The sequence below is a fragment of the Nymphaea colorata genome, chromosome 7 (genome assembly GCF_008831285.2).
Source record: "Nymphaea colorata isolate Beijing-Zhang1983 chromosome 7, ASM883128v2, whole genome shotgun sequence".
Taxonomy (NCBI): domain Eukaryota; kingdom Viridiplantae; phylum Streptophyta; class Magnoliopsida; order Nymphaeales; family Nymphaeaceae; genus Nymphaea; species Nymphaea colorata.
This window is the reverse complement of record NC_045144.1, coordinates 17,271,924-17,296,942: the sequence shown is the minus strand read 5'-3', so window position 1 is coordinate 17,296,942 and position 25,019 is coordinate 17,271,924. Positions and strand designations below refer to the sequence as shown.

The 25,019-nt window shown below is 42.4% G+C and overlaps 1 protein-coding gene across 1 annotated transcript; it reads left to right on the top strand.

The window, feature by feature from the left end:
• The first annotated feature begins 16,941 nt into the window (after positions 1 to 16,941).
• On the top strand, positions 16,942 to 18,777 carry LOC116257748 (probable BOI-related E3 ubiquitin-protein ligase 2). The gene is made up of 4 exons (XM_031634719.2): positions 16,942 to 17,150; positions 17,251 to 17,342; positions 17,466 to 17,833; positions 17,948 to 18,777. The coding sequence occupies exons 1-4, from the start codon at positions 17,095 to 17,097 to the stop codon at positions 18,503 to 18,505; spliced, it is 1,074 nt and encodes a 357-aa protein (XP_031490579.1). The 5' UTR covers positions 16,942 to 17,094; the 3' UTR covers positions 18,506 to 18,777.
• The last annotated feature ends 6,242 nt before the right edge of the window (positions 18,778 to 25,019 follow it).

The window sequence follows — 25,019 nt, the reverse complement described above, 5'->3', positions numbered from 1 at the left end:
AAGAAAAATAAAGGTTGGATTCAAGTTCTAGTAAACCCATATGAACATGCTGAAAGATTGCTAAGGAAAGCAACATCGGCTTCAATATAAAAATATCACATAAACATGCAAAACCTGTCTTCATGTTTATTTTAATAATTAGCATAGCTGGGACTTGATGTGGGAGTATGTATGCTCGCAATTATTTAAACTCAGCATCTTTTTGCAAAATATATATGTGAATGAAACCGATACTGCAATCCTCCATCATGCAGCAACAATAGACAAAGTCGAAAGATAAAGTGGTGCTTTCACTTCAAAGCATTTGTCGTGCGTGCAGCAGTTGAACCACCCGGTTTCTTGCTCGAGTAAACTTACAACATCTTCTATTTATTGATTTCCATCCAGCCAGGATGACATGCACTGTTACTTTCAGCACTGTAATTTCTGAAAAGTACCAATTTGCCTATGCGTTGATTAGACTAGGATGGAATTGCCAATTCAGGCCATTCTAGAGGCCAGGTCATCGGCCATTTGGTGATGCAGATGTGTGGAGGTGTCCTCGTGATCGTCCTCTCCTCTGTAGCAGGCCAACTGCCCTTACTTAGACGCCATTATTGGCTACCATATATTTTTAGTTTTCTCATTCATATTTCATTTATTTCAGCACCGTGAGGTGCCCATGAAACTTCTCAGAATCAATGAATTGTGGCACCACAAGTGTCATTCATTCTCGCCACTTGGGTCGCCATGGATTGTGCTTCCCTATGACAGCAGGCACCCGGTGAGTGATGTGAGAAGAGGTGCAATAATCCGCATTCTAAGTGGCAGCCCAACTTCGAAAGCTATCCGTTTTTAGGCGGCTACATGTTTTAATTTCTCTGTGGCTATGCGTATGCGTGTCTCCATTAATCAACTGAAGTAGACATGCGATCTATCTAAGACCACCGACTGTATATTTATGCAGTGTCCACTTATATATTGTACCATCAATCTTTTCCTCATCGTGTTAAAATATTGTACATAGTTTTGTGTTTTAATAGTCAATCCCCGAAAAGCATCCTTACTGAACGGGTGCAACTTGGCTTCTTTTAATACACTTTTTTTTTTTTTAATCGCTGCTCAGTCGTTATTGTTGTATTCCATTACTTTCACTACTTAAAGAAAGCTAGATTATGGAGCTCATGACGTTGGTTACTGTTGATTCACGTTAAGGAGGAGATCGAGATCTATCTGGAATGGAGAGATGGGTTCAGTTCAACCCCACTGCCAATTGATTAGGTTTAGGTAGGAACTTGGGGACAGATAAGCAGATGCCTGAATGGATGCCGCAGCATTTATGGTGAAGGCAGGCAGCTGCAACTTTGGTGGGGAAGTGGGAAGTAAAGGGGATGGGCACACCATCAATGCGCTTTTGACGCTTAGTTGGAGTTGGGTGCGGGTGATCCCCTCATCGACTTTGAATCATGTGCCATCAAACAGCAAACTTTGGACAGAGCAAGCAAAAGGCAAAGTGTGGTTGGTCCCAACATTCTAGCTTAGATGGGCAGTGGGTCCTTTGGTGAATCAAAAGCTAGTATGGCTAGAATATCATCGAATCACTTGGGAGGAGGAAGTGGAAAAAGAATAAGAGGGAAAAGCAGAGGGAGAGGAAAAAAGACCAATTAGACTATTTCCCCTACCTGTCCTAATTGTCCCCACATGAATATGGTTCCACCATTTCTTTCATCGATCTAGAACCAAATCATTTTTAGTTTTACCTCAACATATATGCAAGCTTTCTCTTTCTTCCCTGTTTTGTGAAAAGTTGTAGAGAGAGAGAGAGAGAGACAGAGGGCCCATGACCCACTGTGGTAGCCGATGCTTCGTCTGCTTTTCTGTTCCAGTTCGAGGGAGGCGTACCCTTCACGGGCTTTCTAGTGCTTTTGAAGTTCTGCGTTGTGGGGGATGCAATATCTTATATATATTTTTAACGTGATGGGGGTCGGCACTCACAGGAAGAGCTATTTTTTTTACCTTGTGGGCCGTGGCTATCCCGTGTAGGCTTTCTGGTACTTCCCAAAAGGAGGTCTAGGTTCGCTAAAAAGAAAGATATGGATATGATGATGGAGGGTGATTCATTCAGGATGCCTACTTTCTAAAGAGAGTAGACAATTGGACAGAATTTACCAGGTCCCAAGAAAAGGTGGTGGGTTCAAATATTCAATCTCTTGTCGCCTTTCTCTTTCAATATCTGTAGATAAAGTGATGCATGATATGCGTACCAAAAATGAAAATCGACCCAAGGTTTGGGGATTTTGTCTGAAAGGGGAGCAGTGAACGCTAAGCCGTGGATCTCAAGGACACCCTTTTCCCTGTGGCAACCACAGAGGCCAGCGCCAAAGATAAAGCAACAAATGCCCACAATTATTTTCAAACTTGGGGACATCATCACAAGATTGAAATCATCCACTTCATCAAGTGGGGACATCAAAGTTGATATCCCCCATCTTCTTCCTTTCACACTAGATAAGTCCTTTTAGAGACAGAAAGAGAGGGAGAGAGAGTCCTTGTCATCCTCACATTTCACCTCCCACTGAAAAGAACTCCGGGGGCTATGAATTGCTCACCAGGCCTTTAATTGAGGAAGCTTTGATTGCACTTTGCAGCGCCTTGATGCACCGTCTTTTCTTTTTTCTTTATGCTAAAGTAAAAAACGGCCTCTTTTTCTTTTTTCTTTTTTTTTACTAACAGTAAATACACTGGGGTAGGCCTTCCATCAGTAAGACCAATACCCCTGTTCTTTGGGTCCCTTCCTTGTCATTGCAGTAAAGGCACTCCATGTGAGTTTCAAACTAGTGATGTTTCGTCAATAAATTGACATCTGCAGATCACCAACCAAATCTTTGTTGGTTTTATTATTGTTATTATCTGATAGACCAATCCCACCGCTCATGAGCAGAACATCAAATTTTACCCTGTACCTTCATCCCAAGTGGTCAACATGAGTTGATGAACTGAAGAGCAATCGGCCAACACTTGGTTACAATATTCAAAAGCAACTCCACACTAGGAGTTTGTGGGAACCATCGTCTTGTGATTACATTTCCCATTTAAAAATTAGAACCTAGACACCATTCAAGCTTTTTTCTAATAATATGTTAAGAAAGTCAGAAAAGTAGTTCTCATCAATTGACGATGTGGTCTTTGGTCCGTTGCTGTTTTTCGAAAGAAAACAACTATAGTCTTCCATCATAAAGATAGCACAGGGCCGCGAGGATGAACACCAGCACTCGTTTTCTCATGTAATTGTTGCCACGATGGGAAGTGAGCCCCTTCCAGACACTCTGATGGAAATGTGAGGCGGTTGGTATAAGTCTATGTCAATGTACAGCAATATTTGATTGACAGGGAATGACCAATATATTTCCAGGACAATGGACAAAGTTAGGTTAGCCTATTTCAGATCTGGGCCTCATCATGTCTTTGACAAAATAATTGGTCCCCCAAAATTATCACTTAACGGAAGAGCTTTCCTCGCAGCGGGCGACGTGTAGGAAACACGGAGAAAATGTGATGACAGTACAGGAAAAAGAAAGAAAGACGGTGGAATTACTTATCAAAGTTAAGTGCGATCAGGAAAGAAAGGGCGGGGGAAACTAAAAGGAACAAAAAGATATTCAAAGATGGTATTATAGATCTGTTCGTCGTCATAGTCAGATGATGATAAGCTGCCATCACGAATCTGATTGCTTAAAGTTGAGGAAAATCTCTAAGATGGTAGGCCCAACGGAAAGACACCCGCCGCTGCCTGGCCTCTTCCTTGGTTTGGTTTGGTCAACATATGAATTTGAGGGAGGTTGGCCAAGATGGTGCACGGATTAGCCAAAAATTGCAGCTAGCCTTGACAAAGTTAAATTGATTGAGGTTGTTCGATCGGGCCAAGTGAGAGCTTCATTTTCCAACTTAGACAAGTTGTTTTTCCCACCAAATCTAAAGGCCTTTGTCCCAACTTATGTGAATCCGCTATGGAGGTTGTATCTTTGCAAGGAAAGAACGTTGCTCAGGAGTAGATGAACAATGCATTGACTGTCATACCATGCACATTTAGCGCTTAAAAGCTTTTATTTTTCCCACTTCTTGGTGTTTAACCATGCAAGCCTGGTTACTCTTTGTAGTTTGTTTCCTTCTCAACTTTTGTTGGTAAGTTGAGGTTAGCAAGAAAATAGCAGGTTCATGACCATACAGACACGTTCCCCGTGTATATTGAACTCTCGACCTTCTACAACGAGAATCGTTTTAGGCGAGCAATACCACGAGAAAGATCTTCGTATCATGCAAAAGCTATTTCCTGTATTAATTACCAAAGAAAGAATAAATTTAACATCTAGAATATGATGACACTTGAACCTTTCAAACGTTGGATGAGCGAGCCGTTTCGTGGTCAGTCATGTGCAGTTCGCATTCTCATCATGCACCATCGAGTACCTTTCAGTTTCTCTTTGAAGAAAAAGAAAAACTTGCAAAATTTTCTACTTAAGGTCTATTTAGTGCAAAAATGTTTGAATCGTTTTAGGGTTTTCAAGAACTTGACAGATCAAGAGCTAGCCCATGTGGAAGAAGATTAAATTTCACGGATCAGAGTCCATATTCTCATCTTAAAAAGAAGGCGGACGGCATAGATCAAGGGTTCTTGCAACCATCATTTTCATGGCCAACATTTGGCATCGCCTGGTATTTCTCACAATTTTGATTGACAACGAAATGAGATACGGAGTAATAAAATATCAATTGCACTATCTATAAATCAGGCGTCAAAAATTTCAACTCGTCCATTTCCATCAACGGGAAAACAACCTCCTCCAACTTTTGGACTTGTTCTAATATCAGAAAACTGATCAGTAAATGGATAAATTAAGGCATATATCGTCAACATCCGTAAATGAGTTAATGCTTATAGTAGTATACGTTACGGCTTGAAGCAAAAATCAAGTAAGAAATTTATTGGGGTCTTAAAAGTGTTGTCAACTTTTCCAAGATTTCGCATTCAAAGTTTGCCATGACTTTCGCCAATAGCAAATCTAATGTATTTTTCTCTGACAACGTTGTCTTAACAAGTGGCCAACGTACGAATGTCCCTCGCATGCACGCACATACACGTGCATCTACACACGCACACAAGCGCGAGCGCATGCAGGCGTAGATGTGGTGCATATTAAAGGAAAGGAAATCGGAATCTTGATGCTTGTAACTACACGCTCACCTTTTCATGAATTCAACTTCGATGGCGAAACATGATAAGATTCCTTTCCAACAGTCGTGTTTTAGCGACATGAATTGTCGATCAGACTATTACCTCTCCGTCTCTCTCTCTCTCTCTGTCATTCCTCCAATCTTCATCATGTTCTGTTGAATGTGACGTGCAGTGCTGAAAAATTCCAGCATCTTGGCCAGCCAAGGGGCCTCGCGTTCGAATCCCACTAGCAGCCATGCTGCTCATGAATACCAGAAAAGAAGGGAGGAAAAGAAATAAAGAATCCTCGAAAAGTTGCTTGATTCTGTCCAGTCACATGCCGTGTCCAAGATTACCGTATGAACTACAGGCGGAATCTCGATTAAAGCCAAAAACAGGCAATACATTAGATGGAACCTTCCAAGGCCCTCCCCTCACCTAAACCGGAGACGACCAATTCCCAGCAGCCTCGCACTGCAACTCCAATGTATTCCTCGATCTATATATATATATATATATATATATATAATAATAAAGAACCAACTCCCAAATATGATACTGGCTGTGTGCAGCATGTGCCATTCATGTACAAGTAAAGCAATATATTGGAATAGATGACAGGAGGGGGGGTGGTGAATATATTGGACAGCTGCAGATCTGACCCATCAGCCTGGTCTTGCGCTTCTCCTGCTACCGATGCGTATGTCAGTGTTTAATTAATTAATCAATCGATGGAAGCAGTTCTTTCCCATTGTTTTTCTTTTTCCCCTTTTTTGAACTTCTACTCTCTCTCTCTCTCTCTCTGCAATATTAGGTTGTGGTTGAAGTTGGTGGAGGTGGCTTGGTGTTTGGCGCCGAAGGGAGAGCCGGACTTGAGTGCAGGACGAGGCATCTTGCCGTTGCAGTAATGCAAAACTGTTGGAAGGGAGGGGAAAAAATTAAATCCACAGAAAGATTCTGAAAGGGGTATAATTAAACAGGATGAGTTCCCTAATAATGAGGGGAGGAGGAGTCACATGAGCATGTGACATGCTCTCTCTACTCCTATTCCTTTGTCTGGTTCCTTCTCTTCTCTTCTCTTCTTTCGAAAGCAGGGGAAGGCCTTCAAAAAGAAGGTGACAGAAGGGGGAAAAAAAAAAAAAAAAAAGTACCACCCACACACACACAGACACAGAGAGGAAAGAAAAAGAGCAACAGGTAGAGGGTAGCATCGGATTCATGGAGAGGACGGACAGAAGGGTGGTGGCGGTGATAGGTGGGGGGCTGACAGAGAACCTAAAAATAAAAAACAACAAAAGGGCCAAGTCTTTTTCGATGAGCAGCCGGCCTTGTCTACTAATGCACTCTTCCTTGCCCGGCACGCCCATCTCTCTCACAACTTGCTAGCCCCGTTCCCTCTCTACATCTAATATTCGCCAAAATCTATATCTGTCGTTTTGAGCAAAGACCAACTGTTTTTATTCTCGCTCTCCATGCCTCGATATCCTGCAAGTGTCAATGCGAATATCGATGGGGAGAGGAAAGGCGACAAGGGAAAGGAAAGGCAATTAAGGAACCTAAGAAGCAGGCTCACGATATGGGGGATTTGACTTTGGAATTTTCCATCGATGGCCCCTCCCTCATGAACAGTCGTTTGAGTGGCACTAAACACAAAACGATGAAATATTGAGGAGGAGGGAAATGGTCTACACAGAGCTCCACCATTGATATCGCCCCAGTGGGCCATGGCAGATGCGGGAACGAACAATGCCTAGTTGTTCCGGCTAAAGTTTCACCATATAAAACAGCAATTCTCTTCTTTTGTTAAAAGGAGGGAGCTGCAGATCTGATGGGTTCCATTGTATCATATTGTCTGCGTGTGGTGGCCTCATTTTCCACTTCTGCGATTCTCCTTCCTTCCGTTGGCTTTTACAGATTCCAAGTTGTGGGGGTTGGGTTGGGAGCACCACCACTGGCGTTTTATCTTTTCTATTTATTCCTTCCTGCTGCAGCTAAAATGGACCGACCTTGGACGGACACTTGGGGATTTCTTGGCTGTGCCGCAGAAATTTCGAAGAAAAACAACTTGGACCTTCTTTATGCTGCACGAAATGAATCTTTTTTCAAGTTCAAACAAAATGACGGGTGGACGATATCTTAGAGATCATGAGCGATGAAGGACATCAAATACGAAATTTTTCTGGTTTTCATGAGGAGGGGACAATAAAAAAAAGGCAAACAGTGAGGACAGCATTATTGAGGAAGGTTTACTTTTTTCTTTGTTTTTTCTTTTTTATGCAGATGCTGCTGAAAGTTAGGAATTTCTCCAACATTTATTAACATTCAAAAACATTAATAATTACAACGGATCCCGCACTAAAGCTACTCCCAACTTGGATCGATTAATTTTCAGTTACGACTTGGATCCAAAAACCCGCTTCCATCTCCCACATCAAAATCCCAAGTCTTCTGACGTTTCTCCTTGTTAAATGTGATTAAATAGGAGAGAAAATTCTGAGAGATAAGCATAACAAAAAGTTTTATGAAAATTTATGGTTTTTTCCCCATAATTTATCATCTTTTTGTCATCATTAAGTGCTCATTACTAGAAGGCTTAAAGAAGTTGTCTGAATAATAAGCTATGAAGATCTAATCTATATAGTATATATCCCTATCCCTTTATATGTCTATATGCAATTTCAGTTATTTTTATGTCTTTTTTATTCATCTAATTCTATTACGTCATGAAAACCCACTTCACCATGAAGATGTTTAAAATGAAAAATGCTGAGAGCTCAGATTATGAAAGTAGGCAAATTTAGAACCTAACTAATATATGATTAAGTTAGTCTCATTTTAGAATTCGCTTTCGAGCTCGCCTCCTCTGATACGACTTAACCATAGAAACGATGAAGAGAAAAGGTGGACAGAGAGAAAAAGACAAAACAACAGTGAGTTAGTAATAAAAAAATAGGCAGTCTAGACATAGATACGAGCCAAAACAAGTTCCATATTTAGAAATAATTTCTGAGGCCAAACGGAGGGACAAAAGGAACCAACAAATAGTGCGAGCACGATATATATATACACATATATCAATCACAAATTTGTAGCCTATATTTCCCTTTCAAACATCATTAGATGTGATTTAATAATCAAGGCGTAGGTACAAAAGGGATAGAGAGAGAACTTAATTATGTACATCGATGTGATAATGCACATAAATATTTAGCTACCATACCATCATATGCCATACTGTGATGAACATCATCTACGTCGTTGTCGATTTCAAAGACATCAAACGGTGATGATAAAGTAGGAAATCTAACTGTTTTTTTGACATTTGGAAATACCTTTATAAAAGATTAAGGGTTTCATTTAAGGGAATTCATTTGTTTATCACTTTCTCTCTCATGCATTTAAATGTATTTTCAACTACTATTGAAAAAACAGTTTGACTTCTATATTTGCAATTTAATGAGCACGATTTAATGTCTTTGGGATCAATTTAATATCTTTGGGATCAATGGCCTAGATGATTCTCACAAAAATATGTATATGAAGGAATGAAATATATATGTCGGACTTGATGGGAAGCATGTAAACTGTCAATGCTAATGAAATCAGGTGATAGAGATTAAGTTGCAAATATATAAATCAATTTGTCATGTTACTCATGGTCTATGATACTTGTCAAAAGAGACAACCCTCCTACTTTGAATGGTATTTGGGCTTCTTGAGAAAATAGTTTAGCTTTTGTATTAAACAACTTAATCTCCATCTTATCATCTCCTTGGAATCCACTACCCAAATGAGTCTTGTCAATGTGAACATCTTGTAGCCACATGTATCTATATTGACCAAACTGAAAGCCCAAATTTGATGTGAGATTAAGATGGAACAATTGATATCAAAAGCTATTGAACTTTGCACGCATGGAACACATATGCCCTAATAGGGTGAATTGTTGCACCTAATTGTGATAGTACTTAGCTTCACACTAAAAAAATGTTGAAATATTCAAGGTTTATGAGGGGATTGGTTAAATGACTAGTTGTCCAATTAGTTTTTACATTTTGGGAGCAAAAAATAAATTGTCAAAATGGAAGGTCAGACTTGACTAATGATATCAGAGTTAAGTTCAACATTCGGACTTGGAGTCCTACATGGATATGTGCGTTCTTTGATAGGGGGGTAAATTATTTAACATGATATTGTGAGATTCAAGGTCGATTCTTATAAATATTGGAACGTTTATAAGTGGGTTGGTTGCAAGATTAGTTGTCTTGTTAGGCAAAAAAATCAAAGTAGTAGGGAGGATGTGAAATGAAGAGGTAAAGGTGGGCAAAGTCAGGGCGAAGGATATGGTGGGCACCGTGGGCTCGATCGATAGGAGAGAATATTTGTGGACAAGAAAGCAATGAAGAGAATGATGCCAAGGCTTTGTGCCAAGGTAGAGTCAAGAGGGGATCACGTGCTTCACTAGAGGTTGGGTTAGGTAGAATTGGCGCTACATTTTTTCATTCATTCAGTAGTGAGGAAAATTTTGAGGAGGAGAAGGGTTTTTGCTCGACAAAAAAAACCTAGCACCACCAACCATAGCTCTAGGTTGCTTGGTTGAAAGCCATCGCATATAGAATAGAATTGATATCTTCCATGGATGTCTATTAGAAGAAGAAGAAGAGACGGCAACCACCAACTTTATGCACTTTCCTCCTGCGTAAATGGGTAGCATTTTTTCTTCCCTCAACAGGCATTCAGATGGGTTTTTGGATAATCTGTTGGCTGATGGCACTCCTTTGTAATGCAAATATATATATATATATATTTACAAACAGTAAACGTAAGGGACCTACCAACCATGATACCATTTATGGATTGGATCTGAATCGGATGCATATTTTACTTGTATTTGAATTGTCGGGTACTAAGATGCATGGATTGGAATGCAAATGGCAATCAATTTTGCACCATATCTAAGTTGAGTTGCATTATGATATCTTAATTAAGCAGTGGCTTTTCAAAACGTATAGATATTAGATGTAAGATCATTTGTGTTTATTGGTTGATTGGATGTTTATTTAAATTTAAATTATAACTCAAGTGGATGCCATTTGGTAACGTCGAATCTGATCTGATTTCTTGTTCAGATGCTTTTCTTTTTCTTTTTTTTTTGAAAAAAAAAAAGCAATTAGATAGATCGGGTATTTGATTTGAATACGATCCATTGACTTTCTGTATAATCATATAGAAAAGCAGGTAGCTAGAAACCTGTTCCAATGTCCAGAACAAGTTGCCTGCCAAACACATGGAGACGGACTCACCTCCATCCGGCAGTCAAGGCTGCAAACAGAGATGAGGAATAAATAAAGCTCGTGTGAAGGCCACGGCCCCCACCACTCGCATGGGGTCCGTAACGGAAGAGTACTTTTTGTCGCGTAGCGGTACTTTGCGTTGCGGCAACCTCCTCCTCCTTTTTTTATATAAAGAAAAAGAAAAGGCAGAGAAGATTAAATATTGCCTGCCTTCAAACGTCCGTCCGTGTATATAAGATTAAATAAAAGACAAAGCAGAGGAAATTAAAAAGAGAATCAATCAATCATAAATAAATAAAAGCAAGCAGGTCCCTCTCTTCCACCTGCAGCAACGACAGCAGTAGGCCTTCTCCACTGTCACTGTCGCCATCACCATTAGAATCTCTTTCTTTCTTTCTCTTTCACTCTTTTATTTTTTTCTTTCCTTCCGTCCTTCCTTCTTTCTTTCTGATACATATATATCTAATATCTCTGCAGAGTAGTCTGCAGCAGCAGCAGCAGCGGTGAAAATAAGAGGAGCAATAAGCTCCGGTTCCACCACCGGCACAAGAAAAAGAGGAGGAAGAAGAAGAAGATATTCGTCCATTTGCGCGCATTTATTATCTCTCCCTAACATCATCACATTAGGGAAGGAATTGAAAAGAGGGAAAGAAAAGGACGGGAGAGAGGGCCCTTCTTTTGGTTTTGGTTTTGGTTTTGGTTTTGGTTTTGGTTTGGTTTGGTTGCTTCCGTCTCTTTTTCCTCATCCCCCGCCCGCCCCTTTTCTTTATTTTTTTGGCCCCTTTTCGCAGGGAGGCACGTTTCTTGCGGGACCCGCTAGCGGTTGGGAGGGAAGTAGACTTGACTGTTTCGAGTTCAACCACGAAGTTAAAATAAAGTTGGTGTGATTGATGATGATTATGGTGCCGCTCCGCTCGGGGCCCCGCTTCTCCTTCATTGCAATTCAATTCAACGACCACCAGCCAATTCTCTTTCGACAATTCAATTCCAACACATGCCTGCACACCTTGTCCTCAAATAGTTTTATTCACGACCGGTGGGACCGACCGCCACAACTCATTCTCTCATCCCACTAATGTTTTGTATATTCGAAAAATACATGAATCGGGAGATGAGTTAATCTATGCATTCGTTCACAAGCAACAGTACCATCTACAGCAGCAGCCTGCTGAGCTGCAGAATCAATGAGCACATAAAAATATGAAGTGGGGGGGGGGTGCCTGCAAATTCAATTCACCCATCACAACCAACAGTACCACATTCATTCATTCATTGATGTAAGATCCCCCAACAAACTGTTATCATTCGCTGATCCTAGCCTTTATGAGTATGGGCATCTCGCCATTCATCATGGGACGAATTTTTTTTTTTTTTTTCCTTCTTCTTCTCTCTTTCTGGTTTTTTTTTTTCTATAATAGAAGTTGCTTATGATGGATCGCAAGTGGCCCGTTAGGTTGCAGAAGGGAGTAGTTAATGGAGGAGGGGCGACTGACTTTTCCAACACACTGATGATGATCTAAAACAGCAGAAAAGTGGAAAAGAAAAATTGAGGAGGTCAGGGTACCCTTGCTTTCCTATCCCGTTGGCCGTTGCGTCGTCTTTGCTCTTTTCACCATCCTCCAGCGTCAACAGTTGTATGTATGATATATAAGAAGAAACAGGTCAGGAAGCAAGGGAGGGAGGGAGGGATTTTTTTCTTTTTTTTAACGCGATAAGCAGGATCATGAGGAAGAGAGTGAGAGAAGAAGGATAAATGGGTTGATTGCGGATAGCAAACGCGTTCTCGAGTCGTCGAGGGAAAGGCAGGCGGTCCTGCAGTGGGGCGGATGATTACTTACTTTGAGGGAAAGGAAAGTCTAATGTGACTCGTGATGCAACGTCTGATGCCTTCCCCCACAGGCAGGCAGGCAGAGCGCCGTGGTCCCTCAATAACCTTGACGTTTGATTCTGCGTGAGCGTTTTGGGTGGAAGTGAAAAACAATTTCTTTTCTTTGCTTTGCTTTCTTATACTGTACGTGTATGAATGTGGGAGCCCCCACCCCTGGGTTGTTTGATCGATGAAGGAAGGCGGGACGGAAAAGAAATGGGAAAGAAACAAAAGTGCTTTTTGTTTACTCCTCCAGTTAACACGCCATAATTTCGAATCACACAGAAAAGAAAAAGGAAAAGAAAACCATCCATTATCCAAAACACGATCCGATCCGATTTGAAAAGGAAGTAAATTAGAAAGTACTACTACTACTAGGGATTATTTTAATTGACAAAATGTTTGATACAAGGCAAGGCAATGCATGTAGCGGATACACATCGCTTTCCTGATTAGGAGAGGGAAGACGAACATATTATTATTATTAAGGGGGGGGTGGGGGACCCGCATGGACATGAGAATTTCATTGGGGAGGTGGGTGGCCCAGAAAAAGTCTGGTTCCAAAAATTCATGACTCCACAAAAAAGGACATTGGGGGGGCGTGGGACCCACCATGGATCCCGAATGATGGGTGCCAAGGCTGGGTCCCCTTCCCCTTCTTAAATGCCTCACGTCTCTCCTTCCTTTTGAAGACGATATGCGGACTACCCGCGGGGCCCAACAACGTCTTTGTTCTTCCCGTATCAAACAAACAAAGAAGCAACTGTTGGGCTTTTACTTTTGCCCCTTCCCTTTTTCAAAGGAAACAAAAAAAAAAAAAAAAAAAGTTTACCGCCTCTGAATGTATGTGGGGAAAGCAGAAAGAGTGGGGTAAGACAAACAAGAAGCAAGAGAGGAGAGAAACTAGAAAGAGAGACCCTCTGCAAACGCCAAAATTTTGCAGACCAAGAAAGGGGCTCTTGAGAAAGAAGCAAGCAAGCAAATCCATGGACGCTTTTAGAGACAGCGGTAATTGCGAGCCAACTATGAAGGAAAGCAGGGAAAGGGAAAAAAAGTATGGTGGTGTTATGTGGAGTAGGTGCACGCTCTGCAAGGATCACGAGATGATGCTTTTTCAGTGGTACATGGCACTCCCCACTTACCGCCCCACCACTTTGTATCGAGCCAAACACAAGGCGTTGGTTCGTCTAGTGTCCAAAATCCCCAAACCAAAAGCTAGATAAGAGGTTTAATTAACCGGTTCTCGGTTCCCATGATTAAGACTTGATTATTGTCATTTTTCTAATCAGTTGTTATTCAATAGGTTCCGAGGTGAGCAACCTAAGAAAGAAACGTCTTCCTTTCTTTGCTTGTACTCACGCACAGTAAACTTTTTAATATTTTCTAGTACGTTGGTGGGTCTATTCACGACGCTTGAGAGAGATGATGTCTGCAGGTTAAGTTGAAGTTGTTGTCTACCATATATGCTTAGCGCCTTGAATTGAAATAGGTGACAGGACAAAGAGGAGCATCCCCACCACTATTATATTCTTGCGTCAACCCATTGGAAAAGAAAGAAAAGATGTACAGTTCAAAAAAAAAAAAATTGAAAGATCCAAAATCCTGTTCCCCACACAGTCCGATAGGTCCAAGGTACATTTATTAAATAAATGGACAAGTGCAAACCTATGGTGGCTTTGCCATTATTAAATTGGGGAACAGATAAACTAAAACCGATCATCATCCGCAAGTGGTTCGAGTGCCCCGGCTAGCTGCCTTTATATTTCTTTATTTGCGAAAACTACATCTTCTCAAACTCTAGTTTATTATAAACGCCCCCAAGATTTCTTCGGGCGAAGCACGCGACATGTTACAGCCACAGAGGCACAGATTCGGCCCATTTCATTAGATGCCATTCCCAGAAAAAGATAAACGAAATTCGGTCAATCGGGGGCGAGATGGACACACAAACGCCACATCCGATGTCACCTTCACAATCTCAACCATTTTGCTAGGTTTTGGCCTCTCTTTTTTTTTATATATATATTTGTTTGCCCATTTTCATATTTCTTGTTTTGTTTTCATTGATGCAATCAATCAAAAAAGAGCTATGCAATGCAGTCCTCAATGAAATGAATTCCAACTTTGTTATTTTATGAAAGAATAGGTTCGTGCAGGGCAACGTCAGGGTCTCAATTATTTGGGAGCAACGTGGTTGGGTTGGGCAGGAAGGAAGATGATGGCGTTAATGGAGGAGTGGGGGGCGGGTTCGAGGGGGGGGGGGGGGCAGCGCGCCCGAAAGCGACGATGGAGCGTCGTTTGTAATAAAATAGTTGAATAAAGAGAGGGAGAAGGGTTGGGCCTCGCTGTCGAATGGCTCGCATTGATCAGAAACGGTCAATGAAATAATGCGAGTCATGCTGAAGAAAGCAACTCCAGAAGAAGAAGGATGTGGACAATGCCTATTCCCTCCCACCTCCTCATTAATAAGTAGAATAGTAACAGTTGCGGTAATAGTTGTAGCGGTGACTCGACAAAAATAAAGACCCACTCCTCCTGTGTAAGTCGTCAGAAGACTCAGACAGAACTCAGAAAAAAAAAAAGAAGAAGAAGAATGGTGGTGGTTCAAAACTGAAAGTGGGGGCCCGTGTCGGTCACGATTTTATAAGAAAGAGAGAGAGAGAGAGAGAGAAAAAAAATGACAGTGGGCAAGGGAGGGAGCTTTACAGTTTATATGGAGGAGGACCAGGAGCAAGTAAATAAATAAGAAAACAAAGAGAAGAGGGGGAGAAAGCATCAGCCACCATGGAGCATGCTTGCTTTTCCCGGAGCCCATCGAACCAATGCTTTTATTGGGTTCGAGAGATTCGGCTTTTTCGTACTGCCCTTGCTACTTTTTGCGTGATAGCTACTGAAACACTAACAAGTCTTGATTTTTTTTCAAAGATCAACCGTTCTCTCTCTCTCTCTTTGTGGTTTATTTAACACACTTTCTGTGGTTTATTTAACACACCAAGGAAAAAGGAAATAAAAAGAGAGAGCAGAAATGAAATGAGAGGGTGGGTTAGGTTGGGCGAGAGGGGTCGCTGTCGCGGGGAGCCTGAGTAGGTGCGGTTTTAGGGAGACACAGACACAGCATCATGGCCCCATCCTTTTTTTTTTTTTTTCTTTTTCTTCTTCTTCTTCTTCTTCTTCTTCTAGCAAGCAAGCAGGTAAAAAGAAAAAAACAACAGTAGGGAGGAGGAGAGAAGAGGAAGAAATGGGTATTTACGTGGGCTGCTGCTGCTTGTCATATGTACGACTCCGAAAGCGTGCAGACTGCAGAGTTGAATTCCACGGCCCGAAAAAAGTTAAAAGAAGCCAAGTACTCTTTGGTTGGTTTTTCACCGCCACCGTCTCTAAGAAACCTGCTGCGGCATCCATCAGTCTATCTCTCTCGTTTTTCGGGAAGCGTTTTGGTAATTAAACCCGAGACTCCAGAGATTACGTTACGGGGAGATTGATAATTGATTTTACTATAGAAACACAAACGTAAGAGGGAGAGGACAAAAGCAGAAGGTTCCTCCTAGTGGGAAAGGCAAAGCAGCGCTGCACCGAGTGGCGGAGCAAAAACAAAGGACAGGGATGGGATGGAGTAGGGTTAGGCAAGGGAAGAGGTCAATAAGGGGGAATTTGACCGCTAGCGGGCAAAGGCGCCCCATAACGATAGAATAGCATAGCACCCCACGAGGGATGAGAGGGTAAAGTCGGCAGGCCCGAGGAGAAGAGAAGAGAAGAGAAAAGGTGGTGGTAAAAAGGCCCCCCCCCCGTAACTTTGGCCTTTTCTTCACACCACCACATCGCCTTCGCCGGTGTCATGTCAAAATTTCGAGACGATTAAATGATGATGATGACGGGGCGTTAAAAAAAAAAAAAAAAGAGGCCGTTGGTCACACTAGAACCCGACAATCCACAATTTTCATCACTTTAAAAAAAAGGAAATTCCACGTAGGCAGAAGCTCTGTACAACGGGGCAGCCCACGTGGATACGGAAGCGGAGAGAGGCTCGCTCGTGACACCGCAGTCGGCAGTTGGCAGACGCTCGCTCGCCACTTGGCGCGCGTAGGAGCGTCAACCCAACCGGGCCCACCACCACCAATGCTGTGGTCCCCTCCCCACCGCAGCAAGAACACCTTTCTTTTCTTCTCTCGACTGATAAAAAAAAAAAAAAAACAAAGTGGGCCCCTAAAGGAAAAACCGGAAAAAGGTGGGCCCCCCCGCGCCATACATAGAGGAAGGAACATGGGGTCACGACTTTTGCGTTGCGTTGGAGGAGAGGAGCCCCAATTCGGTTTTCCATCCATCGAGAGAAGGTGCCCCCATCTGTTTTTATCAAGGCGAGGAAAATCTCGCACCGGAAAAAGAAAGGAAGCCACTTTTCCACACTCATTTCCCGTGTGTTTCGTTTGACTGTCTGTTACAAATTTTCTTTTTTCTTTTTTTAAAGTAAATAAATGAGAGGGGAGAAGAAAGGGCCACCCACCCGTTCACGAATAAAGAGAGTGGGAAAGGGAGAGCGGTCTATAAACTAAACTAAACTAGTAAAGTCTCTCCAAACAAACAAACGCACTCACTCTCTCTTCCCACCCCCCCCCCCACGCGACGCGAGAGTCGTGAATAAAGGAGGCGCGTCCCTCTCCCTCTTCTTCCTCCTCCCCCCACGGCACCGCTTGCTCTAAATACGCACCCATTTCTCCTCCTCTTAAGCACTCCGGTGGTCTCCGATGGCGGTACAGGCGCACTACGCCTCCAACCCTTTGTTGCCCGATTTCAGAAAACGGTATCGCACCATCTTCCGCCCTTCATTTCTTTCCTCCCTGATTGCTTTGCTGCTGCTTCCTCTCTTCTTAACCCCCTGCTTTCTGCTTGGTGCTCCGCAGGTCGAGGGATGCGTTGCTTGCCGAGTTGCAGTTGCAGCAGCAGCAGCAGCACGAGCCCAACGCAAACGCCTTCCTGGGAGGATTCAATTACGGTGAGCTTCCGAAATTTCAACCGAAATGGATACCCAACGCCCGCTTTTCGATTTCGCCTGGGCGTTACTTGAGGGAATCGGATTCGACTCATGCTTCTTTTATCCTTCTCTTCACCAATGCAGCCGGGCAGGTGTTGAACGGAAACACTGTCTTTAGCGACCCCGAGAGCGAGTTGACGTGCAACCTGTCGGCTCCCCGGAAAAGGAGCCGAGACCAGACCCAGCAGATAAACCTTGCTCAGCACCAGCAGCAGATGTTGCACCAGTTTCGCTTGGTGAACCACCAGGCGCAGGCTAATAGCAACAAGGTTCAGGAGAAATCTGGGACCATCTCCACCGGGTTGCAACTCTCCTACGAAGAGAATCGACCGAACCAATCTGGAGGGACGTCGACCAGCGGCCGCTCTCAGACGACGACGCCCTTCGCCCAAGACCTAATGGCCTGCCTCTACCAGCAGAACGATGAAATCGACGCTCTCATCCGGCTTCAGGTATTATCATACGCAACGAATGCGTTTATATCGGCAGGGCGATTCTTCCTCTTCATGATTCCTTTCAGACATTGCCTTCTGGTTGCTAAATGCTTGTTTTCTCTCTCTTTAAAGAGCGAGCGTCTGCGATTGGGCTTGGAAGAGAAGCGAAGGAGGCACTACCGCTCGCTCCTTTCGTTTCTGGAGCAGCAGATCGTCAAGAAACTCCGGGATAAGGATATGGAGCTCGAGAATGCGAGGGCCCGTAACGCCGAGCTCGAGGAGAAGGTGAAGCAGATGAGTCTCGAGAACCAGATCTGGCAGAACGTGGCGAGGAACAACGAGGCCATCGTGGCCAATCTCAAGAGTAGCCTGGAGCGGGTGCTGCTGCAGGGCATGGGCCAGAGCCGCGAAGGGTACGGCGACAGCGAGGCCATACCGTCTCCGGCAGGGGCAGACGACGCCCAGTCCTGTTGCTTCGAAGGGCTGGAAGACGTGCAGGCGAGGGCGGCCAAGGAGAACGAGGAGCTTCGCCACCGGCGGACGTGCAGGGTCTGCCGGGAGAATGAAACGTCCGTTCTCCTACTCCCCTGCCGCCACCTCTGCCTCTGCAAGGACTGCGACTCTAGGCTCGACTGCTGCCCCGTCTGCAATGCCAAGAAAAGCGCCAGCCTCCAGGTGTACATGTCCTGAACGGCTACTTCTGCCCGTCGACTGTGGAAAGAATCTTCTTCCGTTTTTTGGGGGGTTCGTTTTCCGGCCGGTTGATGCCGGAGAAGGCTGATGGCGTTTTCCGTATTTGTGACGGTTGTTGGAACGGAAAACGGGCGTGGACGACGACGATAACCGTCGGCATCTTGTTTTTTTTTTTTTTTTTTTTTTCTCTTTTTCTTATCAACAACAAAAAAAGAGCATACGGGACAACTATACAGGAAAGAAATTCGTATTTTTTGCTATGCACTTAATCTCTCTCTCTCTCTCAATATCATTAAGTATTCACATTAAACCAACGGTCAGGTCGCCATTCCTTGGTGGTGAATTCTCCCCTGAATTATCTCCTATTCTTTTTCTCAATTGTTTGTCTTCTTTGATTTCTCTTGTTTGTTTTGTAGGTCTTAGTTGATCGACAAATATTACCTTGCGTGTAGAGGAGTGCAAACAGGTGAGGAATTAAAATTGGTAGTGTATAGGGAATCGAAATCGACGCGGATTCGCAGCAGGAGCTAAAAAATAGGGGCCCAGAAACGGCAGCGGCACCCGATCCCGGTGACAAATGAAAGCCCACCTGGCCGTATCTTTAGGCGTCGTAGACTGGCGTTCTTTGGTTGGGCTCGCTTGATGGAAAGATGGGCGAGAAAGTTGATAAGCAACTCTGCCCAGTAATAGTACGTGGTGGATCGTAAGTCAGGAAGACGCTGCAGGGAGAGAGAGGAAAAGTTGAAGGGGAGGGTTGATTAATGGGGGCAAAATGAATGGGGCGGCCAGAGGTTGGCAGCGGTAATTGTTGCTGAATCGGGAAACCATGCATTTTCAACTTGCAGGGCGACCCGAAATTTGTGCCGGCGCAGCAGGACGGGCCAAGCCCTCTCCAGCAACAACCACGGCTGCCACCAATTTCAGCCGCCGGTGATGCCTGCTCCCACGCACTCGTGATGGCCATAGGCAGAATGCCGTACCTTCTTCTCTGGCGCTCTCTGTCCTCTTGTTCCTCTTTTCCTCAGGCGAGGTATTGATGGCAGTCAGGCTGTACTGCTTGTTCTGCTGCCTCAGAGAGAGAGAGAGAGAGCACTGTGGATCAGATCTTCAGGCCGGCCTGTGCGTTGTGTGGCTCGGTCTTCAACCAAAGGTAAGGACGGTTTTCTGACAGCTGCAAAGAGTGCGCAGGCCGAAGGATGCGTCCTCGTGGTCGAGCCTGGGCCCGAGCCCTGTTATTTTAGCCATATGCCCTAGGCCAATCCGTCGGTAGTGTCAGCTAGCCTACGGCCATGAGAGCCCATGTCAGGCCTGTTTTTCTGTCGCTAATTGCTTGGTGAGCTTCAGGGGAAGAGGCGTTCTATTTTATTAGGAATCCTTTTGCAAGTAATCATTAGGAATATTTAGAAGATCAAGAGTTTTACCGAATCCAGTGGCCGCTTCCAAGGTTGAAGAAAATTTAGTATCCGTTAAAATTATTTCTCCTTTAAATTTCTGGAGTGAGATCGATCTAACGCATGCTACTATGGGTACAACTTAACAATATTTTTTCTTTGTGCGGTATATAGTCGTCTTAATAAGACGAGGCTGTGACTTGGCCATTTTCTTACATATTAGCATAAGGATAAGCTAATACACACACACACACGTATATATGTATATATAGAAAGACCGATTTTTGTGCTTGTTTTGTACACATGCTTTTTGCATAATTTGACGAAATCAATATCATCCGAGAGCTATACGATTAATCACACCGCGTAAACAATTGTGCTTTTAGTTAGTTTATAGTAGTTTGTTGGGTTTAGAAATTAAAACCCTACAAAATTCACTGTGTGATTACTTGGGTGCATATGTAGGCTCCCATAAGCATGCCAAGGAGCTGATATAAGAACTGTTTCTAAGATTGTGATAATTATGGTTCCCTCCATGCAAAATCTAAACCAGAACATTATAAATTATTTTCTGTATGTAAATTAACATTTTGCCCATGTTCTTGCTGTACAACGTCTAAACATGCCAAATTAATGAAAGATATCTTATCTTTTCATTAGCGAGAGTCGAGACTGGGTTTGCTAATTACTTAATGAATTATATGGTGACCAATTAGGCATGCCCCATCCTGGTGGTTTTGCGCTGCGAGCACCGGATGGTCTGTCGCTGAACCCTTTCATCGCCACAGGACACGGCCGTCTGTTTTATAGTGGCAAATTACATAGGAAACTGTAAAAATAGGCATGGAACAGTCGATCCCATCAGCTGAGATTGCTACGATTTGTTGAACAAGGCGTTTAAGTTAGATTCGCAGGCTCTCGACCTACTATTTCCTTGTGAAAATGCTGGTCTTGGTTGCTACCTTCCACGGCTAGAAAGAGGGAAATCATGTTTGACACAGTTAAACATTCTTTTTCCTGTTTTCCGGCTCAATTTCGTAGTGTCCCCACAGAGCAAATTTACGCTTGAGGGATCGTATTCAATTTACAAGTTCTGGGGGATCTTGAGTCATTGTTGTAACACAGATCTCTGATCCAGATTGGGGTTTATCATTTTACATACTGTTGTTACATGTGGAACCAAGCACATATTTGGAATTGCGAAAGTGGATTCTGTACAGGAATCAGTACTTAACGTCACATCCAAACATAAGATACAATTTGCGGTGCTAATGGCATTTTTTAACCACTTTTCTGTGTTGGGTCCAGAGCGCTGGACTCAGATTCATCTCCATTCGGTGGATTCTTGGTAAGCTTATCAATTGCGAATAAAGTAAGCCACCGACGAGAGGAGGAAGCTATCATCGACTGGTATGGAACCAGTGAGCGGCCATTGGCATCTTTCCTTCTTTAAATATAGTCAAAAGAGAAAACCTGGATAAGTGAAACTCTACAGATCTTCCACTAAGCTTTGGCACCATCTTTTTGGATCTACTCAGTTGCTTCCCTGTTTGATTTCCTCCTGTTCGTCAAGATTACTGTCCGTTATATGGTGAGGCTCCATCCAATGACGCCATGGTTTGTCAAAGCGCTATGGTGTAGATATTCTGCATATATTTGCATTTGGAAAGGACACGAAAGGGAAAAAAGAGAAGCAAGAGAAATGCATGATGAATGCAACGTGTGTAAACCTACTTTTTCAAGATAATGAGGTGAGTAGGATTCCTTCTTCATAACCTCAGAAAGTGAGGGTTTCTTATCAACCCCATTGCTTTTGTCATTCGACCACCACGGTGCGATCGGCACCAGCAATTATATTTCTTTGACTTCGTTTCCAGTGAGATATCTCCTAATCGGGGAAAAAGAATAGTCTGAAAACTTGAGCACGGTAGGAACTTGATTCTATGTTGGCTTCTTTCCACCTGGCTCAACAACAAAAACAGCAAGAGGGGAAGGGGAAGAAAAAAAGAGAGGAAGAAAATGACCCATCGTCCCCATCTCCACGCGCATTGCCATGCGCATTTGTTTGACTCGATTTCTTTCAATTTCATATTGAAGCATCTTTCTCTCTCCCTCCCTTCATATATATATATATATATATATATATATATATATATATATATATATATATATATATATATATATATATATATATATATATATATATATATATATATATATATATATTATATATATATATATATATATATATAGCCTCTACATCACTCACGCCGATGCATTGCATCTATCGATTTGTTTAGTGGACAAAGCTTGAGATGGCTATATATATGTAGTAAAAAGTACCAACTTCACTCGTAAAAATTTCATATCTGATAATTCCACAGGAAAAAAAAAAAGAAAAAAAAATGACCATTAAATATGAATAATTGGAAAAAAGGTATGAATCCTCAATTTCATAGAGGTTGTCATGAAAGAGGAGAAGTGTGGATGGGGCTGGTTGGCAGTCGCATAATTTGTCATGAATCTTTCGATTCCTGACCTCTGATATTTCAATCATGTTACTTGTATGCGCGAAAATTTTTAAATCAACCTTGCATTTTAATTAGGAAAACGCGAGAGATGGAGGGTTGGTAGTGTTTGCCTTGTTAACTAGGGAAGTCACCGAGTTGTTTGACTTGTTAACCTCGCCAGATCGATGAAGAGCTGAAAATTTTTTATTTGTGCCTTCTTCGGATTGTCTTTCCCCCTGAAAAGATGTCTTTCCACCTCCAAAGATACCTCAAATCAAACCTTCCCTACTGTTTAATACGCTCGTTTCTTCACCAAATCATGAATCCTAAAGCTCCCCACACTCATCAATTTGAAAATTTTTAATTTAGTCCAAACATGTTAGCTAATCAAGGGATTGTAGTCCTTCCGGGGGACAACAAGATATTTGCTCTTGCACACGCATCCTTCAGGCTAATGTCTTGCGCCATTCTTAGTCATGTCTCCAGCAGTAGATTTTCATAAAAAAAAAAAAAAAAACTTGTAAAGTATTATTTGAAGGAAATCCAACAGTAAAAAACATATTTAGCACGGTCATCTACAAGAAGAATAATTGGACTAAAGTAGATCTGATGTGAAAATCTAGTGTTCTCGTTTATGTCCAATTTAAAAATCTGATTTTGACAAAGCAATCTGTGGTATTTGATTGTCGATCAACAATTCAAGCATGAATACACATGACGTTGAAGTTCAAAATTAAGTGATTCTACTGATCTTGGTCTAGAGTGAAGTCGTTAGTTTCTCTTCGACTGCAACAAGCGCAGTCTCTCTGATTGTAATGTGATGAACATCATTTTGTGGGTGATTAAGGATGATAAGTCATGATGCCCAAAAATGGGGAATGTATTTGGATAAGTTTGGGATATAAAGTTCTTTTAATATGGGTATTGCGTTAGCTGGAGTGATTTATGCTTTCTTGCATGAACTTTTTATGGTTTGAATTAAAAACTGAAAACTTAATTTTAGGTAAATGTTAAAGCCCATTTTAAACCGGAAACATATGAACACATAATTTGAAGTAAATGTTGAACCGCATTTTTAAACCGGAAATATATGGCTTTGTAGGCGGAAAACGAAAGCCCAAAAAGCGAGACGATTTGGTATATTATTTTTTATTTGGGTATTGGATCTGAAAGATCTATACACCGCATGAGACCTCAGATTTTTAGTTTTATATGAAGAAGTACTAAAGGCACAATCAATTAGATGTGAAAGCTCATTTTCAATCGGAAATATTTGCGTTTGTGGGCACATAATGGAATTCCCAAACCTTCCGCTTTCTAAGTCAAAATTAAGGCGTGCACAACTATGCCAACGGCATCAAGACAAGCTGCTGGAAGCTTTCAATGACTAACAGAGGCAACCTGTTCACACAACCGAATGAAATCGGTTTGGTTAAGCTTCGTCCATACAGCAGGTAAAAAAAAAAAAAAATGTTTAAAACATTTAAGATCTCAGCCTTTCCACTAAGTACTGCAAAAACTTGGAGTTTGATCAGGTCAAGCGGACAAGTTATTGGCACAGGTGATCTCTTTATTTTGTCTTTGTAAGTTTTTAATTGCCGACGTACTGCAATCTACCTAGCTTACTGCTGTAGCATTAATTATGTTGTAGGTAACGTAGTCTTTATATGTACATCCTGAGAAAACCAACCTGCCACCTTACGTCCTCAATAGTTGAACCTGCACAATCTTGTTTAACGTAAATGCTGCCTGGTGATATGTGTGTGTAACTAAACGCTGAAAACCAACTTATTCTTCTTACATTTTTTTTTTAATACTCTTTACTAAGTGCTCAACAAATTAAACGCATTTATGAAAAGAAAGATGTCAACAAGTAAGCGTTTATAAGAGATAAAGCCAGTCTCAGACAGTGATTGTATAGCTGGCAAAATCAAGTTTCTCTTGCACGCGCGTGCTCACACACATCTGCACACCGTTATATAATATCTATCTATCTGTCTATCTGTATTGGCGTATGAGACATGGAAGGTTGTGGGGAGAAGGTAATCCATCTCAATCTGAGTTTCTTGTCATCTGAATGGAGCTGAAACTTATCACACAACCTTATCTGTAACGGACAAATTTGAGTCTTTGCTGAAGTGGTTGTCGAATAGCGACGGCTTTGTTTATCATGGGTGACTTCTCTCTCTCTCTCTCTCTGTCCCCGCCTGTGGGACGACGGGGGCCCAACGTGGGAATCAAGATTGGCTTGCCGGAAATAGAGGTAAACCGTGTCCTTTCCTCGCCGTTCATATATTCGTTTATATATCTTAATTGGTCTGACGCAAGCGACTTTTCTTTTATTTCAGAAAATTAAGAGGGCAAGTGCGGCCATGGATGCCCACTGCGGCGAAATGCAAGGAAATCCGTTTAGTGATCTTCACTCGAGGCCTAGTCCTCATCCATTTGGTTGACTACTGGATTATTTTGTTCCCCGCCGGCCTTTCTTGCTTTTTGTTTAGCCGAAGAACATTTTTAGACGCGTATCACAGAAAAGATAGGTCAAGGATTTCGACTCGACCAGGCTGCGAGAGACTTGACCGGGAAATTTCAGCTTCTCAACCAAATGAA

Coding starts and splice junctions, on each gene's coding strand:
- LOC116257748 (XM_031634719.2), top strand. CDS start 17,095: ATGGCGGTACAGGCGCACTACGCCTCCAACCCTTTGTTGCCCGATTTC. Junction 17,151..17,250: donor TTGCCCGATTTCAGAAAACG/GTATCGCACCAT, acceptor GGTGCTCCGCAG/GTCGAGGGATGCGTTGCTTG. Junction 17,343..17,465: donor CCTGGGAGGATTCAATTACG/GTGAGCTTCCGA, acceptor TCACCAATGCAG/CCGGGCAGGTGTTGAACGGA.